Here is an 18,823-nt window from a genome sequence, read left to right as displayed (position 1 = left end):
CAGAAAATGACAATTAGATGTTGCGTAGTCCCCTGTGTACAGAAAACAATCTCCACTGTAGAGGCCGCATTTCAAACAGGAATAATGTATGTGGATATTGAACCTACTATTTCAGCTTATCTGAACCTAATTGATCTGAACCAAGCATGACCGAGAGAATTCCCCCAGGAGAACAACCATCCTGTATGCCAATGGTGCAAGTGCAAACCCGGCAGAGTAGGGTGAACATAAAAGTCCCAGGTAAAGGACAAGTCTGAGTACAAAGGGGGGCGGTTCACCAGGGGCCGCTCATCTCAAATCAGTGAAGCATCCCTTACCTGTTTTATTTTTTTTCCGCCTGAACCTGGGACTTTTAGGCAGAATGCACCATAGGGAGAGATGTTGTGTATGGTAACAATTATCTTTTAGGGGGGAATTGATAGGGATGACCCTTATGTTTCTAATGACTGAACAATATACTAATACTAATATGCCATTGCTGCTGGAAAAATATATTTGTTCCCTACCTTATAACCCATATACATCAGAATACTATCTGCTCGTGACTCCGGATTGAGGCCTTGAGATGACCCCATGCGGGAGTAGAAAGACCGAATATCTGATGAACAGAGAACTTCTGCCAAGAAATTAATGGACACTAGATATGCTAATATATATGGACACAATGAGGGACATTTATCAATGTTTGCTTATGTATTCTTTTTTTTAGTAGTTTTTTCCTTACTTTTGATTTGCTTATGTGTAACGTATTTATCAACTGGTTTCAGCCTGTTGATAATTTTCTTTCACGTAAGCAATTTTTACTTTTTTACTTTGGTAGTAGCTTTTTCTGCTCCATGTTTGAGCTGGAGTAAATTTAGTCAATTTTTAACGCTGTTGCGACTTTTTTTTGCGCAGTTGCGACTGTCGCAGTTAATAAATACCTGACTACCCGTAGTCCATTTTAAAATTATTACTACATAGTTAAGTTTGGGAAAACTTGCTTTTCTCGCTTTCCAGTCAAAATGTCGCACGAAAAATCGCGTAGTCGCAGTTGCGACAATTTTGCGACAATTATAGTAAAGAAAACCTGACTAAACCCATTGATAAATGTCCATAAATAATCGAACAACCAATCAAAATGTAACATGCTAATTGTGATGTCGTAACTAAACCTCACTAAACCTCCTTCTTCATACAATGTAAAAACCAACTGTACTTCCTGTAATAAAGCAGAACTCTTTGGGGAACAGCTGAGTTCCCTGCTAAGAAAGAGTGTATACCAACATCCCCTGTGTGGTGTATATTTTTTATGTCGAAACTTAGCAAAATATATAGCAGCACAGTCAATCACATTTGAAAGCCCCCACTCGGACCATCCTTATCAGAATCACATTAGGACAACATGGGAATGGGTACAGCGAGGAGATGTCCTCATACTGCCGACACGTTCCAGGTAGTGAGACCTTTAGTCATGGCCATGCTTTATCAATAAAGGATGATTTTTATTCAGGTGCTGGCTCAACCCCATTTATATACTATGCTTTATATACTGCACTCACTTGTATCTCAGCACTAGAAGAAGTAAAGTGAGTGGTGATACACATAATACTGTGTACATCTTGGCTTACTACATTCCCCAGTCTAGGGGCTGTGCAGACTGTATAAGTGATTACAGTGCAGTTACATCCAATAACTCACAGGTGACACGCCTACTGTTATGTCCCTGACCATTGGTAAGACAGAACTATTTCTTATATTACCATGTACCGGTTATATTGGATATCTCTCCTTCCGAACATGGGACACAGTCATAGCAGCAGGTATTGATTGTTGGTCTTGCTTTTTTCCAGCTTCCCGGTAAACATGGGTCTGAGCAGCGGGATACTGGGATCTGAATGAAAAGACAAAGAAGATTTACAGGAAGGACTGAGACTAGGAAAATAGTTTATTAGAGAGGCAAATTAGCAAGCCCCGTATTTACACAAAAAAGATCCCACAGAAACATTTAGTAGAAATGGAACTTGTGCAAAAAAAAAAAATTATAATAATTTTGTTAAACTTTGTCACATTGAACTGGCACTGGGAATGATGAATTCCCCTCTAAGTGTAAAGTACTGTGCAAAAGATTTAGGCAGGTGAGAAAATACAACAAAATAAGAATGCTTCCAAAATAAAAGTGATAATAGTTTTTTTTATTTTTTAAATCTTTCCATCGATTTACAAAATATTGATGACCACCCTCAACAGCATACATTTTTCCAGGTCCACTTAAACATAAGGATTAAGTACGACTACAGTCAGATGTATAATTTACCAATTAGACCTAACAAGTGATAATCATTCATCACTGAAACAGTCATTAACCACTAAGGGACCCAGGGCGTACATGTATGCCCCGACGCCCTGGTACTTAAAGACCCAGGTCGTACCTAATCTCCTGTTGGAATTCCGGTCCCTGCCCCGTGCCGGGTGGGGACTGGACCGGGATGACTGCTGATGTCTATCAGCAGGCACCATGTGCAAACCCCTTGGGGGGGGGGGGGTCAATTCAGACCGGCGATCTTCTGCAATTCTGGGTCATACGGGTCTCCGGTGACCCGGAAAATAAGGGGGATCGTGGTTGCCCAAGACACCCCCGATCCCCCTGAAGGGATAGGAGTGAGGTGGGAGGGGTGCCACCCCTCCTATCCCTGCTATTGGTCAGTCAGAAGTGACTGACCAATAGCAGATCGGGGGCAAAGGGGTTAAAGTTTTGTTCCCCCATTCTGCCAACCCACGGTAATCCAGACAGAACAGGGGAACTGTCCTGTGACCGGCAGCGGCAGTGGAGGTCACTTACAGGCGCCGATCGGCAGGGGCGGGTGACGATCCTGCAACTAAGGAAGCCAGTGAGTTGTTGCCTAGCAACATCTGGAGGGCTGCACTTTGGAGACCACTATACAGTTGTCTCTAAACTGAAGCCCTCCAGATGTTTCAAAACTACAACTCCCAGCATGCCCAGACAGCTGTTTTCTGTTTGGGCATGCTGGGATTTGTAGTTTTGCAACATCTGGAGGGCCACAGTTTGGAGATCACTGTGCGGTGGTTTCTAAACCGTAGCCCTCTAAATCTTGCAAAACTACAAGTCCCAGCATGCACAAACAGCAAACGGCTGTAGAGCTGGGAGTTGTAGTTAGGTACCTCCAGCTGTTGTGTAACTACATCTCCCAGCATGTCCTATTTCAGGGAAACAGTTTAGGGCCACATATGGGATATTTCTGTACTCGGGAGCAATTGCTTTACAAATTTTGGGGGGCTTTTTCTCCTTTTACCCCTTATGAAAAGGAAAAGTTGCGGTCTACACCAGACTGTCAGTGTTAAAAAATAAAATAAAAAAATTTACACTTACATGCTGGTGTTGCCCCATACTTTTTATTTTCACGATAGATAAAAGGAAAAAAAGACCAACAAAATTTGTAACGCAATTTCTCCTTAGTACGGAAATACCCCATATGTGGGCATAAAATGCTTTGCGGACGCACAACAAGGCTCAGGATTGAGAGTGCACAGTTGAGGCCTAAATTGGTGATTTGCACAGGGGTGGCTGATTTTACATCGGTTCTGATATAAACTCAAAAAAATAAATACCCATGTGTGACCCCATTTTGGAAACTAAACCCCTCACAGAACGTAACAAGGGGTATAGTGAGCCTTAACACCCCACAGGTGTTTGACGAATTTTCGTCAAAGTTGGATTGAAGAATTAAAAAAAAAAATTATTTTTTTTTTTTTTACTAAAATGCTGGTGTTACCCTAAATTTTTTATTTTCACAAGGGGAAATAGGGAAAAAAAGCCCAGCAAAATTTGTAACCCCATTTCTAGTAAGAGTAAGAACATACCCTATATGTGGATGTAAAGGGCTCTGCGGGCAAACTACAATGCTAAGAAAAGAAGGAGTGCCATTAAGCTTTTGGGGAGAAAATTTGTCCGGAATTGAAGGCAACGTGTGTTTACAAAGCCCCCATAGTGCCAAAACAGTGGCCCCATTTTGGAAACTACACCCCTCACATAATGTAATAAGGGGTACAGTGAGCATTTACGCCCCACAGGTGTCTGACAGATTTTTGGAACAGTGGTCCGTGAAAATTAAAAATTAAATTTTTTATTTGCTCAGCTCACTGTTCCAAAGATCTGTTAAACGCTAGTGGGGTATAAATGCTCACTGCACCCCTTATTAAATTCTGTGAGGGGTGTAGTTTCCAAAATGGGGTCACATGTGGGGGAGTCCACTGTTCTGGCACCACGGGAGGGGCTTTGTAAACGCACATGGCCCCTGACTTCTATTCCACCCAAATTCTCTCTCCAAAATCTCAATGGCATTCCTTCTCTTCTGAGCATTGTAGTGAGCCAGCAGAGCACTTGACGTCCACACATGGAGTATTTCCATACTTAGAAGAAATGGGGTTACAAACTTTGGGGGGCATTTTCTCCTATTACCCCTTGTAAAAAATGTAAAATTTAGGGAAAAAACAGCATTTTAGTGACATTTTTTTTCTCATTTACACATCTGACTTTAATGAAAAGTTGTCAAACACATGAGGGGTGTTAAGGCTCACTGTACCCCTTGTTACATTCCTTGAGAGGTGTAGTTTCCAAAATAGTATGCCATGTGTTTTTTTTTTTCCTGTTCGGGCACCATAGGGGCTTCCTAAGTGACATGCCCCACAAAAATGTCAGCAAAATTTGCTTTTCAAATGCCAAATGTGACTCTCTGAGCATTGTAGTTCGCCAGCAGAGCACTTGACGTCCACACATGGGGTATTTCCATACTCAAAAGAGATGGGGTTACAAATTTTGGGGGGGCATTTCCTCCTATCACTCCTTGTAAAAATGTAAAATTTGGGGAAAAAACAGCATTGTAGTGAAAAAAAATTCATTTACACATCCAACTTTAACGAAAAGTAGTGAAACACCTGTGGGGTGTTAAGACTCACTGGACCCCTTGTTACGTTCCATGAGGGTTGTGGTTTCCAAAATAGTATGCTATGTGTTTTTTTGTTTTTTTTTTAGTTTTTTTGGCTGTTCTGGCACCATAGGGGCGTCCTAAATGTGACATGCCCCCCAAAAACCATTTCAGAAAACCTCACTCTCCAAAATCCCATTGTTGCTCCTTCCCTTCTGAGCCCTCTAGTGCACCCACAGAGCACTAGAAATAAATATATGAGATATTTCCTTACTCAAGAGAAATTGGGTTCCAAATTTTAGGGTGATTTCTCACATTTTACCCCTTGTAAAAATTCTAAAACTGGGTCTACAAGAACATGCGTTAAAAAATGAAGATTTTGAATTTTCTCCTTCACTTTGCTGCTATTCCTGTGAAACACCTAAAGGGTTAACACACTTACTGAATGTAATTTTGGATACTTTCAGGGGTGCACTTTTTATAATGGGGTCATTTATGGGGTATTTCTAATATGAAGGCCCCTCAAATGTGCTTCAAAACTGAACTGGTCCCTGAAAAATTACGATGTTGAAAATTTTGTGAAAAATTGGAAAATTGCTGCTGTACATTGAAGCCCTCTGATGTAAACATGTCAGCTTTATGATGCCAACATAAAGTAGACATATTGAATATGTGAATCAATAAATAATTTATTTGGGATGTCCATTTTCCTTATAAGCAGAGAGTTTCAAAGTAAAAAAAAAGCTAATTTTTCAAATTTTTCATAAAATTTTGGAATTTTTCACCAAGAAATTATGCAAGTATTGACGAAATTTTACCACTAACATAAAATAGACTATGTCACGAAAAAACTAACTCGGAATCATAATGAAAAGTAAAAGCATCCCAAAGTTATTAATACTTAAAGTGACTGTAGTCAGATGAGCAAAAAATGCCCGGGTCCTTAAGGTGAAAATGGGCTGGGTCCTTAAGGGGTTAGGGGGAAACTGTCACCGAAATTGTGACAATAACGTAGCCTTAAACCACTTTAAAACTACTTGAATACATTCATAGGTGGCCCTTACAGTGTTATACATGTGTTTTGAGGCTTATTTCATTGTCATTTCTCGAAGAAACTATATGCTGCAAACTAAACTTTTTCGAAAAGCTTGCTCAACTCTAATTAGAATGTATTTACAAAGGTACTTATGTAGATTAATTCCATATGTAAACTAGACACGTGTCCTTTCTTAATTTATCTGTAAACTCCAGATGTTCTAAGATGTTCGCTGGGAGATTAGCAGCTTTTCACAACAACATGATTTTGTGACCCTCTTCTTACCTCTCCTGTGCATCTCCATGTTATATTCTGGTTATTCATGTAAAGCTTTTCAACACTGATCGCCCATGGTGTAAAATTTCCTACTTCAACCTGACATGCATCGATTCCTGTTTCCTTGCATATAAGGAAATGATTTACTATCTTATATGGATGTACAGCTTCCCCTTGTTCATTAAAGTAATATGAAGGTCTCATTGGATCCAGTGAAGACTTCATCACCTGTATGTAGCGCTGTAACTTCTGTGTGTGTTGAAAAAGGCCAGTTATTGAATTTTCTTGATATTTGTCTTTTATATATAAGAACAATTCATGTAGAGCTTTTGCCAGCACTTCTACTGCATAATACAATCTTGGAAAGATGCCTGATGAGAGGCGATACCTCAGACTTGGTATAGTATGTATTTCACTGTAGTTTTCTTCTTCATAGGTGACATTAATGGAAATGAAGGAATCTTTATTTTTTCCTGATATTAAATCTAGGGTTTTCCAGAAGAAATCAGTCATAACACTGTTGTATATATTGGGTAAATTCCTGTAGTTTTTCACAAAATCTTCGACTCCTGGAAAAGATTGTGATGAAAATTCCACTGCTAGACTTCCATTCAGTTCTGAATACTGATAATCTGTAATGATGGAACTGGAGGCCCAGGATGGAGGAAAGATAAGAGTTTTGTTCACAAATACAAGTCTATATTGAATTAGTATTTGACTTCCATAGCCATAGTAAGTCCCACACATTATAATGACACTGACTTGTGAATCCTGTAATAAAGAGAAAGTCTGATCATCATAGTGGGCATTTTCATTTTTAAGTTTTATGGTGAAGGCGGCACAGATCCCGTGTTCTCTCATGTACTTTGTTAGTATCTGCAGCTCATTTTCTCCAACATCATCATCCGATACTATGATCCCAACCCAGGTCCAGCCAAAGTGCTTCAACAGTTTGGTTATGACCGTATTGTGGACATGGTGACTTTGGACTGTGCGGAAAACATGTGGATAGAGGCGTCTATCAGATAGAGAGTGGTCAGTGGCTCCATAGCTGATCTGAATCACAAAGATAGAAAAAAACAGTCTGTATAGATGCTTCTTGTGATGTAGATGACAGAGAAATTCTAGGTAAACTAAAACTCTGTATACAAGCACATTTGTCATACACAAAATCAGAGAATCCATATGATAGATACAGGTGTGGTCTATTTCCCAGAAAAAGGTCAACATGGATAGCAGAGATTCATTGATCAGGAACAGACCAAGGTCAGACATAGATGGCCAGCAGAGAACAGGACAGTAGAAAGAGAAGAGATCAGGGTGAAAAACACTGTTACACGATCCGCTAACAAATTAACATCTTTCCAGGACACTTGGAACCTATTGCATAGACAGAGGGGAGCTGGTGTGTTACGCCGAGCGCTCCGGGTCCCTGCTCCTCCCCGGAGCGCTCGCGGCGTTTCTCTCTCTGCAGCGCCCCGGTCAGACCCGCTGACCGGGAGCGCTGCACTGACTCTGCCGGCGGGGATGCGATTCGCATAGTGGGACGTGCCCGCTCGCGAATCGCATCCCAAGTCTCTCACCTGTCCCGGTCCCCGGCTGTCTCGTCCTGGCGCGCGCGGCTCCGCTCCTTAGGGCGCGCGCGCCAACTCTCTAAGATTTAAAGGGCCAGTGCACCAATGATTGGTGCCTGGCCCAATCTGTCTAATTAGCCTCCACCTGCTACCTGTCTATTTAACCTCACTTCCCCTTCACTTGCTTGCCGGATCTTGTTGCCTTGTGCCAGAGAAAGTGTTACAGTGTTTGCCTTACCAGTGTACCTGACCTCTTGCTATTGCTATTGACTACGTCTGACCTTGCCTCAGCCTAGTCCTTCTGTCCCACGCCTTCTCAGCAGTCAGCGAGGTTGAGCCGTTGCCGGTGGATACAACCTGGTTGCTAACGCCGCAGCAAGACCATCCCGCTTTGCGGCGGGCTCTGGTGAATACCAGTAGCAACCCTAGAACCGGTCCACCGACACGGTCCATACCAATCCCTCGCTGACACAGTGGATCCACATCCAGCCTGCCGAATAATAACAGTAGATCCGGCCATGGATCCCGCTGAGGTCCCGCTGCCAGTTACCGCTGACCTTACCACGGTGGTCACCCAGCAGTCTCAACAGATAGAGCAACTTGGACAACAGTTCACCCATCAAGGACAGCAGCTGTCGCAGTTGACCGCCATGCTACAGCAACTTCTGCCACAGCTACAGCAGCAACCAGCTCCTCCGTCAGCTCCTGCACCTCCTCCACAGCGAGTGCCCGCTCCTGGCCTCTGCTTGTCCCTGCCGGACAAATTTGATGGGGACTCTAGACTTTGCCGTGGTTTCCTGTCACAATGTTCCCTACATTTGGAGATGTTGTCGGACCAATTTCCTACAGAACGGTTGAAGGTGGCTTTCGTGATCAGACTCCTGTCTGGGAAGGCCCTGTCATGGGCCACAACGCTCTGGGACCGCAATGATCCTGTCACTGCCACTGTACAGTCCTTCTTCGCTGAGGTTCGTAGTGTCTTCGAGGAACCACCCCGAGCTTCTTCTGCCGAAACTGCCTTGCTGAACCTGGTCCAGGGAAATTCTTCTGTAGGCGAATATGCCATCCAATTTCGTACCCTCGCCTCAGAACTATCTTGGAACAACGAGGCCCTCTGCGCGACCTTTAAAAAAGGCCTATCCAGTAACATCAAAGATGTGCTGGCCGCATGAGAAATTCCTGCCAACCTGCATGAACTTATCCATTTGGCCACCCGCATTGACATGCGTTTTTCTGAAAGACACCAGGAGCTCCGCCAGGAAAAAGACCTTGATCTCTGGGCACCTCTCTCTCAGTATCCTTTGCAATCTACCCCTGTGCCTCCCGCCGAGGAGGCTATGCAAGTGGATCGGTCTCGCCTGACCCATGAAGAGAGGACTCGCCGCAGAGATAAAAATGTATGTCTGTACTGCGCTAGTACCGAACATTTCTTGGTGGATTGCCCTATTCGTCCTCCACGTCAGAGAAACGCACGCATGCACCCAGCTCACGTGGGAGTGGGGTCTCTTGGTCTGAAGTCTGCTTCTCCACGTCTCACTGTGCCCGTACGGATTTCTCCTTCTGACAACTCTTCCTTCTCAGCAATGGCGTTCTTGGACTCTGGTTCTGCGGGAAATTTTATTCTGGTCTCTTTTGTTAATAAGTTCAACATCCCTGTGACCCGTCTCGCCAAGCCGCTCTACATTTCCTCGGTCAACGGAGTTAAATTGGACTGCACCGTGCTTTACCGCACAGAACCCCTGCTCATGAGCATTGGACTGCATCACGAAAAAAATTTATTTTTTGTTTTGCCCAACTGCACCTCTGAAGTCCTCCTCGGTCTGCCATGGCTCCAACGCCACTCTCCTACCCTTGACTGGACCACCGGGGAAATCAAGTGCTGGGGTACTTCTTGCCACAAAAAATGCCTCACGTCTGCTCCCAGTCCCGTCAGGCAAGCCTCAGTGCCTCCTCCTACACCTGGTCCCCCCAAGGCCTATCAGGACTATGCTTTGCCCCCTCATAGCCCCCGTCCTGGTAACACTCTGCCCCGTACCAAGCTTCACCCTCTGCCCCCCCCTCCCCATTCCCATTCCTTCTGAACTGCCTGCCGTTGATGACCATACCCAGGACTTCACTGTCCTCCAGAAGGAGACTCTACAATCGCTCCCAATGTCCTCGTCCCATTTGGAGAGACATCCGGACAAAAAGAGGGGGAGACCTAAGGGGGGGGGGTACTGTTACGCCGAGCGCTCAGGGTCCCTGCTCCTCCCCGGAGCGCTCGCGGCGTTTCTCTCTCTGCAGCGCCCCGATCAGACCCGCTGACCGGGAGCGCTGCACTGACACTGCCGGTGAGATGCGATTCGCATAGCGGGACGCGCCCGCTCGCGAATCGCATCCCAAGTCTCTCACCTGTCCCGGTCCCCGGCTGTCTCGTCCTGGCGCGCGCGGCTCCGCTCCTTAGGGCGCGCGCGCGCCAGCTCTCTAAGATTTAAAGGGCCAGTGCACCAATGATTGGTGCCTGGCCCAATCTGTCTAATTAGCCTCCACCTGCTCCCTGTCTATTTAACCTCACTTCCCCTTCACTTGCTTGCCGGATCTTGTTGCCTTTGTGCCAGAGAAAGCATTACAGTGTTTGCCTTACCAGTGTAGCTGACCTCTTGCTATTGCTATTGACTACGAACCTTGCCGCCTGCCCCGACCTTCTGCTACGTCTGACCTTGCCTCTTCCTAGTCCTTCTGTCCCACGCCTTCTCAGCAGTCAGCGAGGTTGAGCCGTTGCCGGTGGATACGACCTGGTTGCTACCGCCGCAGCAAGACCATCCCGCTTTGCGGCGGGCTCTGGTGAATACCAGTAGCAACCCTAGAACCGGTCCAGCGACACGGTCCACGCCAATCCCTCGCTGACACAGTGGATCCACATCCAGCCTGCCGAATCATAACATGGTGAATGTGCCTGATAAAGCAGGTGACTAACACTAATTGGCAGAAGAAGGATTTTGGTTTACGTAGTGGCCCTTTAGGAAGCAGAAGGAGAGTGCAGAGGAAACATGGGGACTGTGTCAAAAGAAGAGTCACTCAAAGATGATCAAAAGCTAACTACAGGTAACAACCCAATTCTAAAATATAACTTTTATTTCTACTATACTATTGAAGTAGGGGCAGGGGCGTACCTAGAGCATTTGGCACCCGGGGCGGACCCTTTGTTTGGCACCCCCCCCCCCTCCCCACACACACACACACGCACCCCCTCTTAATTACGCCCCATCCCACCCCTCCCCCCAGGAGCGGACTGACAACACTCGGAGCCCCCGGACCAAAAAAAAAGGCAAGGGCCCCTGCTAGGCTCTGCAGCTCGTCAATCTTCTGCCACACTCCTATTCCACCCAAATCCCACACACAATAAACTAAAATGTATATATGTAAGAAACACTTTAACGTAGGTAAATTTCTATGACCAATAATACTGGTAAAACATGTAAGACTCCTACTACTCACATATGTCAAGCACTGCCCTCTCCTCTTTGTTGGGGGCCGCCAGGCGCTGGAACTCTATGCTGCATGCCAGTGGTCTCCAACCTGCAGACCTCCAGATGTTGCAAAACTACAACTCCCAGCATGCCCGGACAGCCGGCGATGGAACTCTCTGTACGCCAGTGGTCTCCAACCTCCGGACCTCCAGTTGTTGCAAAACTACAACTCCCAGCATGTTGGCTGTCGTTGGCTGTCCGGGCATGCTGGGAGTTGTAGTTTTGCAACAGCTGGAGGTCCGCAGGTTTGAGACCACTGCTGTACGCTATATATCTATGCCCGGGCTGCAAAAGATACAGAAAATAAACTTAACTCACCCACGTCGGCCGCACGCTGGGGACGGGAACGCCGGACAGCCATCAGCCTATCACCGGCCAGAGCGATGCCCCGACCGTGCCAGTGATAGGCCGAGCCCACTGTCATGTAAGAAGCCGGCTTCATACATGACAATGGGCTCAGCCTATCACTGGCAGATGCGGGGCATCGCTCTGGCCGGTGATAGGCTGACGGCTGTCCGGCGTTCCCGTCCCCAGCGTGCGGCCGACGTGGGTGAGTTAAAAGTTTATTTTCTGTATCTTTTGCAGCCCGGGCATAGGTATACAGCATACAGCAGTGGTCTCAAATCTGCGGACCTCCAGATGTTGCAAAACTAAAACTTCCAGCATGCCCGGACAGCCGTTGGCTGTCCGGGCATGCTGGGAGTTGTAGTTTTGCAACAACTGGAGGTCCGCAGGTTGGAGACCACTGGCGTACAGAGAGTTCCATCGCCGGCGGCCCCCGACAAAGAGGAGGAGGGCAGTGCTTGACATATGTGAGTAGTACCCCGCTGGGCTGATCATTAATTGGGGGGAGTGCTGGCGGGTCACATGATTTTGGGCGGGGAAGCCGAACACTACGCGCGGGTCACATGATAGGGGCAGGGGGGGGGCAGAACAGCGCTGGCGGGTCACATGATTTTTTTTGGGGGGGAATACCGTTATATACCGTGGAACCGCCGTAAGTAAAAAAAATACAGTGATACACATATATGGTCATACCGACCAGCCCTAGGTATATGCAGAGCACCCCCCTCTCCCCCCCTTCCCTATAGGTATATGCAGAGCAACCCCCCTCCCCCTATAGGTAAATGCAGAACACCCCCCCCTCTCCCATATAGGTAAATGCAGAGCACCCCCCCTCTCCCCCCCTTCCCTATAGGTAAATGCAGAGCACCCCCCCTCCCTCTCCCCCCCTTCCCTATACGTAAATGCAGAGCACCCCCCCTCTCCCCCCTTCCCTATAGGTAAATGCAGAGCACCCCCCCCTATCCCCCCTTCCCTATAAGTAAATGCAGAGCACCCCCCCCCTCTCCCCCTTTCCCTATAAGTAAATGCAGAGCAACCCACCCCCTCTCCCCCCTTCCCTATAGGTAAATGCAGAGCACTCTCCCTCTTCCCTATAAAAAAGGATGCTCACCTGATATCCCACGCAGCGATCTCCTCAGCTGCAGGGCCCGTGTCTTCTCCCCTCCACAGTACAGGCGCCAGACGAGTGACGTCACCGGCGCCTGTACTGCGTGCTGAGTGGGGGCGGAGGTCATGTCTCCTCTGTGTAGCTGCAGATGCGGCTCACACAGAGGGGACACCTTCTCCTGTATGTGCGTGTATCGCGCATACAGGAGAATGTAGCGCTTACTGCTGGGGATCTGGGACGAGTGTCCCGGACCTCAGCAGCGGCGGCAGCGGGTCAGTCCGCCCCTGGCACCCCCCTTGAGAGTGGTACCTGGGGCGGGCCGCCCCATCCGCCCGCTCCCCCCTCTTGGTACGCCACTGAGTAGGGGGCACATTTTCTTTACCCTCCTCCCTGGTGTCAGAATAGTGCTCTGACTATACAGAGTTCCATGGCAGACTGTGTAAGCATGGCACCAATAACATCAATCAAAAATGCTATAGTAATTCAAAAAATTGTATTAGTCCCCAATGGTTACTAAAAAAATTGTAATAAAATTATATATATATATATATATATATATATATATATATATATATATATATATATATAAACTTTATTAAGAGGCATGTCTCATTGTAAGTTTGGGCTGTTGCCCAAATAATTGTGCCGCATCCATGCCAAATGTGAGAGCACCGAGACATGGACCTGGTGCTTTGTAATGGTTTCATCATCTCCTTTTTACTTAACAGCTGTGATTACCATTACATTTAACACAGGTTTTGTACATTAAACAAAGTGCCCAAGGCTTTCAAAACTCCAAGCACCACTTTTATTAATCTGGCGCAAATAGCGCTGCACTAAATAGACAAATCTTGGAATATGTTTCTCAATGTCTAGAGTATCCAATACCTGAGGATATCCATATAGTCCAAGGATTTGTGCTGCTGTAATAGTGGTAGATGAATGGTGATCTCCAATGATACCAGCCAGCTGGCCATGGCTCCTACAGGAATAATTTGGTATCATCTTATCCGGGCCGGACAGAAGATGTAGGACACGTTGTACTGCCACTTTCATATCTAAGCAAGAGTCATAAAGATGATATCCCAGGGTAATATTGGGTAAAATGTCAGGATTCTTGTTAATATTATCAATGGCAAAGAGAAAAATCAGAGAGTGTAAGAATCCTTGTAAATCTGGCCTATAAATAGATAAATGTATATAGAGATGAATGACTAGAGATCTGGTCTTCATTTATTCACTACATGGTCTAGGTAAGATGAGATATTCCTGCTGATCTCTTCTATAATGCTGTGAAATGTGTATATGCCCTTCGTGATTTCACAATCCTAAAATCAGCTGAAGTGTTGAGCGAAGTTTTGAAAAATTTGCTCTGGCAGCCTCAACAAGTATTTTCAAACAGCTCGCTTCTGATTGAATATTCCTTCAGACCAAAGCAGGAACTTAGCAACAGCCCTAAAACACGTGTATAACAATGTCTACGTGCTCTAAAGCCCTGTATAAAATTGCTACGGTCACCTAGAAATGTACAGTATTTAAAGGGGTACTTCACTGGTAGACATGTTATCCCCTATTCAAAGAATAGGGGATAACATGTCTGATCGGGAGGGTCCAGCCGCAGCATCCAGTGCATGGCCCCAGACTTCTGTGATGGTAGTGCCACAGTGCCAGCCACGAGATCACACCTTATCCCCTATCCTTGTTATACCCTATCCTATCAGACTTGGTATCCCCTATCCTTTGGATAGGCAGCCCCACTATGGAATCTATTGTAAGATCATTTACACTATGGAGCCTCTACTATAAGAGCAGTCACACTATGGAGTCTCTTCTGTAAGAGCAGGCACACTATGGAGTCTCTACTGTAAGAGCAGTCACACTATGGAGTCTCTTCTGTAAGAACAGGCACACTATGGAGTATCTACTGTAAGAGCAGTCACACTATGGAGCCTCTACTATAAGAGCAGTCACACTATGGAGTCTATACTGTAAGATCATTTACACTATGGAGCCTCTACTATAAGAGCAGTCACACTATGGAGTCTCTTCTTTAAGAGCAGTCACACTATGGAGTCTATACTGTAAGAGCAGTCACACTATGGAGTCCCTACTGTAAGAGCAATCACGCTATGGATCCCCTACTGTCAGAGCAGTCACACTATGGAGTCTCTTCTGTAAGAGCAGTCACACTATGGAGTCTATACTGTAAGAGCAATCACGCTATGGATCCTCTACTGTCAGAGCAGTCACACTATGGAGTCTCTTCTGTAAGAGCAGTCACACTATGGAGGCTATACCGTAAGAGCAGTCACACTATGGAGCCTCTACTGTAAAATCAGTTACACTATGGAGTCTCTACTGTAAGAGCAGTCACACTATGGAGTCTCTTCTGTAAGAACAGGCACACTATGGAGTCTCTACTGTAAGAGCAGTCACACTATGCAGTCTATACTGTAAGAACAACCCCTTAATTCCCTGGTTGAACTTGATGGACATATGTCTTTTTTCGACCGTACTAACTATGTAACTATGTAACTATGTAACAGGCACACTATGGAGCCTCTACTGTAAAATCAGTTACACTATGGAGTCTTTTCTGTAAGAGCAGTCACACTATGGAGTCTATATTGTAAGAGCAGTCCCACTATGGAGCCTCTACTGTAAGAGCAGTCACACTATGGAGTCTATACTGTAAGAGCAGTCACACTATGGAGCCTCTACTGTAAGAGCAGTCACACTATGGAGTCTCTACTGTAAGAGCAGTCACACTATGGTGTCTATACTGTAAGAGCAGTCACACTATGGAGTCTATACTGTAAGAGCAGTCACACTATGGAGTTTTTACTGTAAGAGCAGTCACACTATGGAGTCTATACTGTAAGAGCAGTCACACTATGGAGTCTCTACTGTAAGAGCAGTCACACTATGGCGCCTCTACTGTAAAATCAGTTACACTATGGAGCCTCTACTGTAGGAGCAGTCACACTATGGAGTCTATACTGTAAGAGCAGTCACACTATGGCGCCTCTACTCTAAAATCAGTTACACTATGGAGCCTCACTATTTCTCCCATTACTATCGCCCTCCACATAATGACAGCCATTATTAATAACGGGCGATAATGGGTTTAAACGGCTATTAGAAAAATCTCATATACTATAATGGGATTTTCCAACGGCCATTAGGGATTATCTAATGGCTGTTTAACGGACGATTTTCATTATTTTTATGATGGACGTTCATTACGGATGAATTTTTATAGTGTGAAAGGGGCCTAAGAGCAGTCACACTACAGAGTCCCTACTGTATGAACTGTTATAGAAGCCTTTAACATAGCAACAGATACTCTCTACTGTATAAAGTATCATAGTGAGCATTGATGATCATCAGTAACACGTCTATGATATGAATACATTAGCAGCATTAACAATGATGTGATGAGAAGAACTATTGCAAGAACCTGTACAAGCCCTTCCAGCTTCAAGAATGTCACGTACAGTTGTCATCATTGTGTTTTTTATGAACCCCTGAAGTTGTCCTTTAGTCTGCACTGTCTGGGAATCTGTAGACAATTGTCATCCCTGACCCATACACCTCATCATTTATTAATGGAAATATTACACATAGAAGCTTATATTGCATCTATAGATCGGTGGAGATTTGACAGCAGTCACACTGTTCTCTAACCTTTTTATTTGCAGATCAGCAGTTGTAGAATTTGCAGTTGCGAATATTTACAAGGTTATCAAAAATACATCAGAATTGCCTTATAAAATCTGCAATTGTAGATTTCACAGCTTCAACTCCACTGGGGATCGTGTGTGTGAAGACATCCCAAAAGACTTTACATACATGAAATCATGACTTACCCTTCACATTTAATCCTTGAGAAATATTCCTCTTGATATATTACATTTATCACTATGTTATCTATTGTCAACAACCCCCCGATGATGAGGTCTCCATCCTGGTAATTGTTCTGTAAATGATCAACAACTTCAATCTCCTTTAGATCACAGGATAATTGTATTGAAGGAAGCCGAAGAAACATCCATATAGTAAGGGAAATGAACATCTTATCGGAATGTGATAATAAAGAAGTATATGGTATTACATGGAGAATGGAAGAAGAACAACACAGAGAAGACGGCAGCTCATAGTATCAGTGATATTATGGAGACTGCTCTCATCTCTCCTCTTCTTATACAGTATGATGGGATATATTGTCTGACCTCATCACACATTATTCTGGATCTGTTCCCAGATGACTGTTGCCTAAACTGTCTTCACTAGAGATGAGCAAATCGAATCTGAAGAATCCGAATTCGTTACGAATTTCAGGAAAAATTTGATTTGCAACTAATGCGAATATTGCCGCGATCTGCGCGAATCACTTCATTAAACTCCATTTAGTGCTGTCCAGGCTCCAGGGCATCTAAAATGGCTGATCCACATGTGAGGACATGGGGCAAGGAATCCTGGGAAGGCAGGAACTAGGCTAGGCGGGATGACCCTGAATCACATGCAGCCAGTCACCCTGTGATGTCACAGTCCTATATAATCGGCAGCAATATTGAGACCATTCACTTCATTCTTTCACTACAGAGAGATCTATAGGGACAGACTGTGCTGTGTGTTACACAGAGAAGCTTTTTCCGGAAGCGATTCACCTCCTAGTCAAGTCAGCGTTCTGTTGCACAGAGGGACAAAGAGCAGTGTGTCTTTCACAGAAAAGCATTCTTACTGCAGCGATTTACCTCACAGTCACTGTATACAGCTTTCTATTACAGAGAGCAGTGTGTTGCACAGAACAGCAGCGATGCAGCTCAAGCACAAATCCTGCCTAGAAGCACTGATAGGGAAGGGAGCGAGATTGAGCGACTGTCTGGTGCAGCACTGGTGTGTACTGCTGTGTTGTGAACACATACTTTTTTAAGCGTACTGTAGCACATTTTTCTGCCCTAATAAGTGCGTACCACATTCCTACATCTAAGTGGAGTACTATTTTGCACCTTTTAAACTCTCAAGGGCCTAGATACTGTGAAAGTCCAAGCAAAAGTACTCACAAGCTGAGGTGTTACTCAAACACTTTTTTAAGCGTACTGTAGCACATTTTCTGCCCTCATATGTGCATTCCACATACCTACATCTAAATGGTTTACTATTTGTTTACCCGGTAAACTCTCAAAGGCCTATATACTGTAAATGTCCCGGCATAAGTACTCATTGGCTCGTGTTGTATTCAAATACTTTTTTAAGCATACTGTAGCGTATTTTTCTCCCCTCATAAGTGCATACCACATACGTACATCAAAGTGGTGTACTATTTTGTACCTGTTAAACTGTCAAGGGCCTAGATACTGTGAAAGACCAAGCAAAAGTACTCACCGGCTGGTGTTGTATTCAAATACTTTTTTAAGCTTACTGTAGCGTATTTTTCAGCCCTCATAAGTGCATACCACATACTTATATCTATGTGGTGTACTATTTTGTACCTGTTAAACTCTCAAGGGCCTAGATACTGTGAAAGTGCAGCCAAAAGTACACACCTGTTGCTGTTCTAGACAAATATTGTTAAGCACAGTGGAGCGCATTCTACTGCACTCATAAGTGCATACCACATACATACATCCAAGTGTTGTACCATTTTGTTCCCGATAAAGTCTTAAGGGCCTAGTTACTGTAAAAGGCCAGTCAAAAGTACACACCTGCTGCTGTTGTAGACAAATACTGTTTTAAGCGTAGTGAAGCGTAGTGTACTCCCCCTCCTAGACGCACTACGTATGTCAGGTAGAGAAGTGCCAGGACATGCACAGAGGAGTGGCAGAGGCCTAAATTCATCAGGCGCAGGCAGAGTTCGCAGCAGACTAGGGGCAAGTGGCAGCAGGAGTCACAGCGAGAGGCCTGATTTCCCAGAATCAGCTAGCGGTCGTGTCTCGACCAGCAACCCATCTGCCATCATCGATTGGTTAACACGGTCATCTACTTCATCACAAGTGACATCTTATACCCCCAGTCAACAGTCAGTGGGTTCCTCAGTCACAACCCTC

The 18,823-nt window shown here is 45.1% G+C and overlaps 1 protein-coding gene across 1 annotated transcript in view; it reads right to left on the bottom strand.

The window, feature by feature from the left end:
* LOC130299995 (vomeronasal type-2 receptor 26-like) overlaps positions 1–18,823 on the bottom strand; it is a 40,263-nt gene that overhangs the window by 11,957 nt on the left and 9,483 nt on the right. The window contains exon 4 of the mRNA XM_056551510.1: positions 1,750–1,873. Coding sequence (XP_056407485.1) covers positions 1,750–1,873 — 124 coding nt within the window. The remainder of the gene's footprint in view (positions 1–1,749; positions 1,874–18,823) is intronic.

The sequence above is a fragment of the Hyla sarda genome, chromosome 1, assembly GCF_029499605.1.
Source record: "Hyla sarda isolate aHylSar1 chromosome 1, aHylSar1.hap1, whole genome shotgun sequence".
NCBI lineage: Eukaryota > Metazoa > Chordata > Amphibia > Anura > Hylidae > Hyla > Hyla sarda.
The sequence above is the reverse complement of the archived record's forward strand: the minus strand, read 5'-3'. Positions and strand labels throughout refer to the sequence as shown.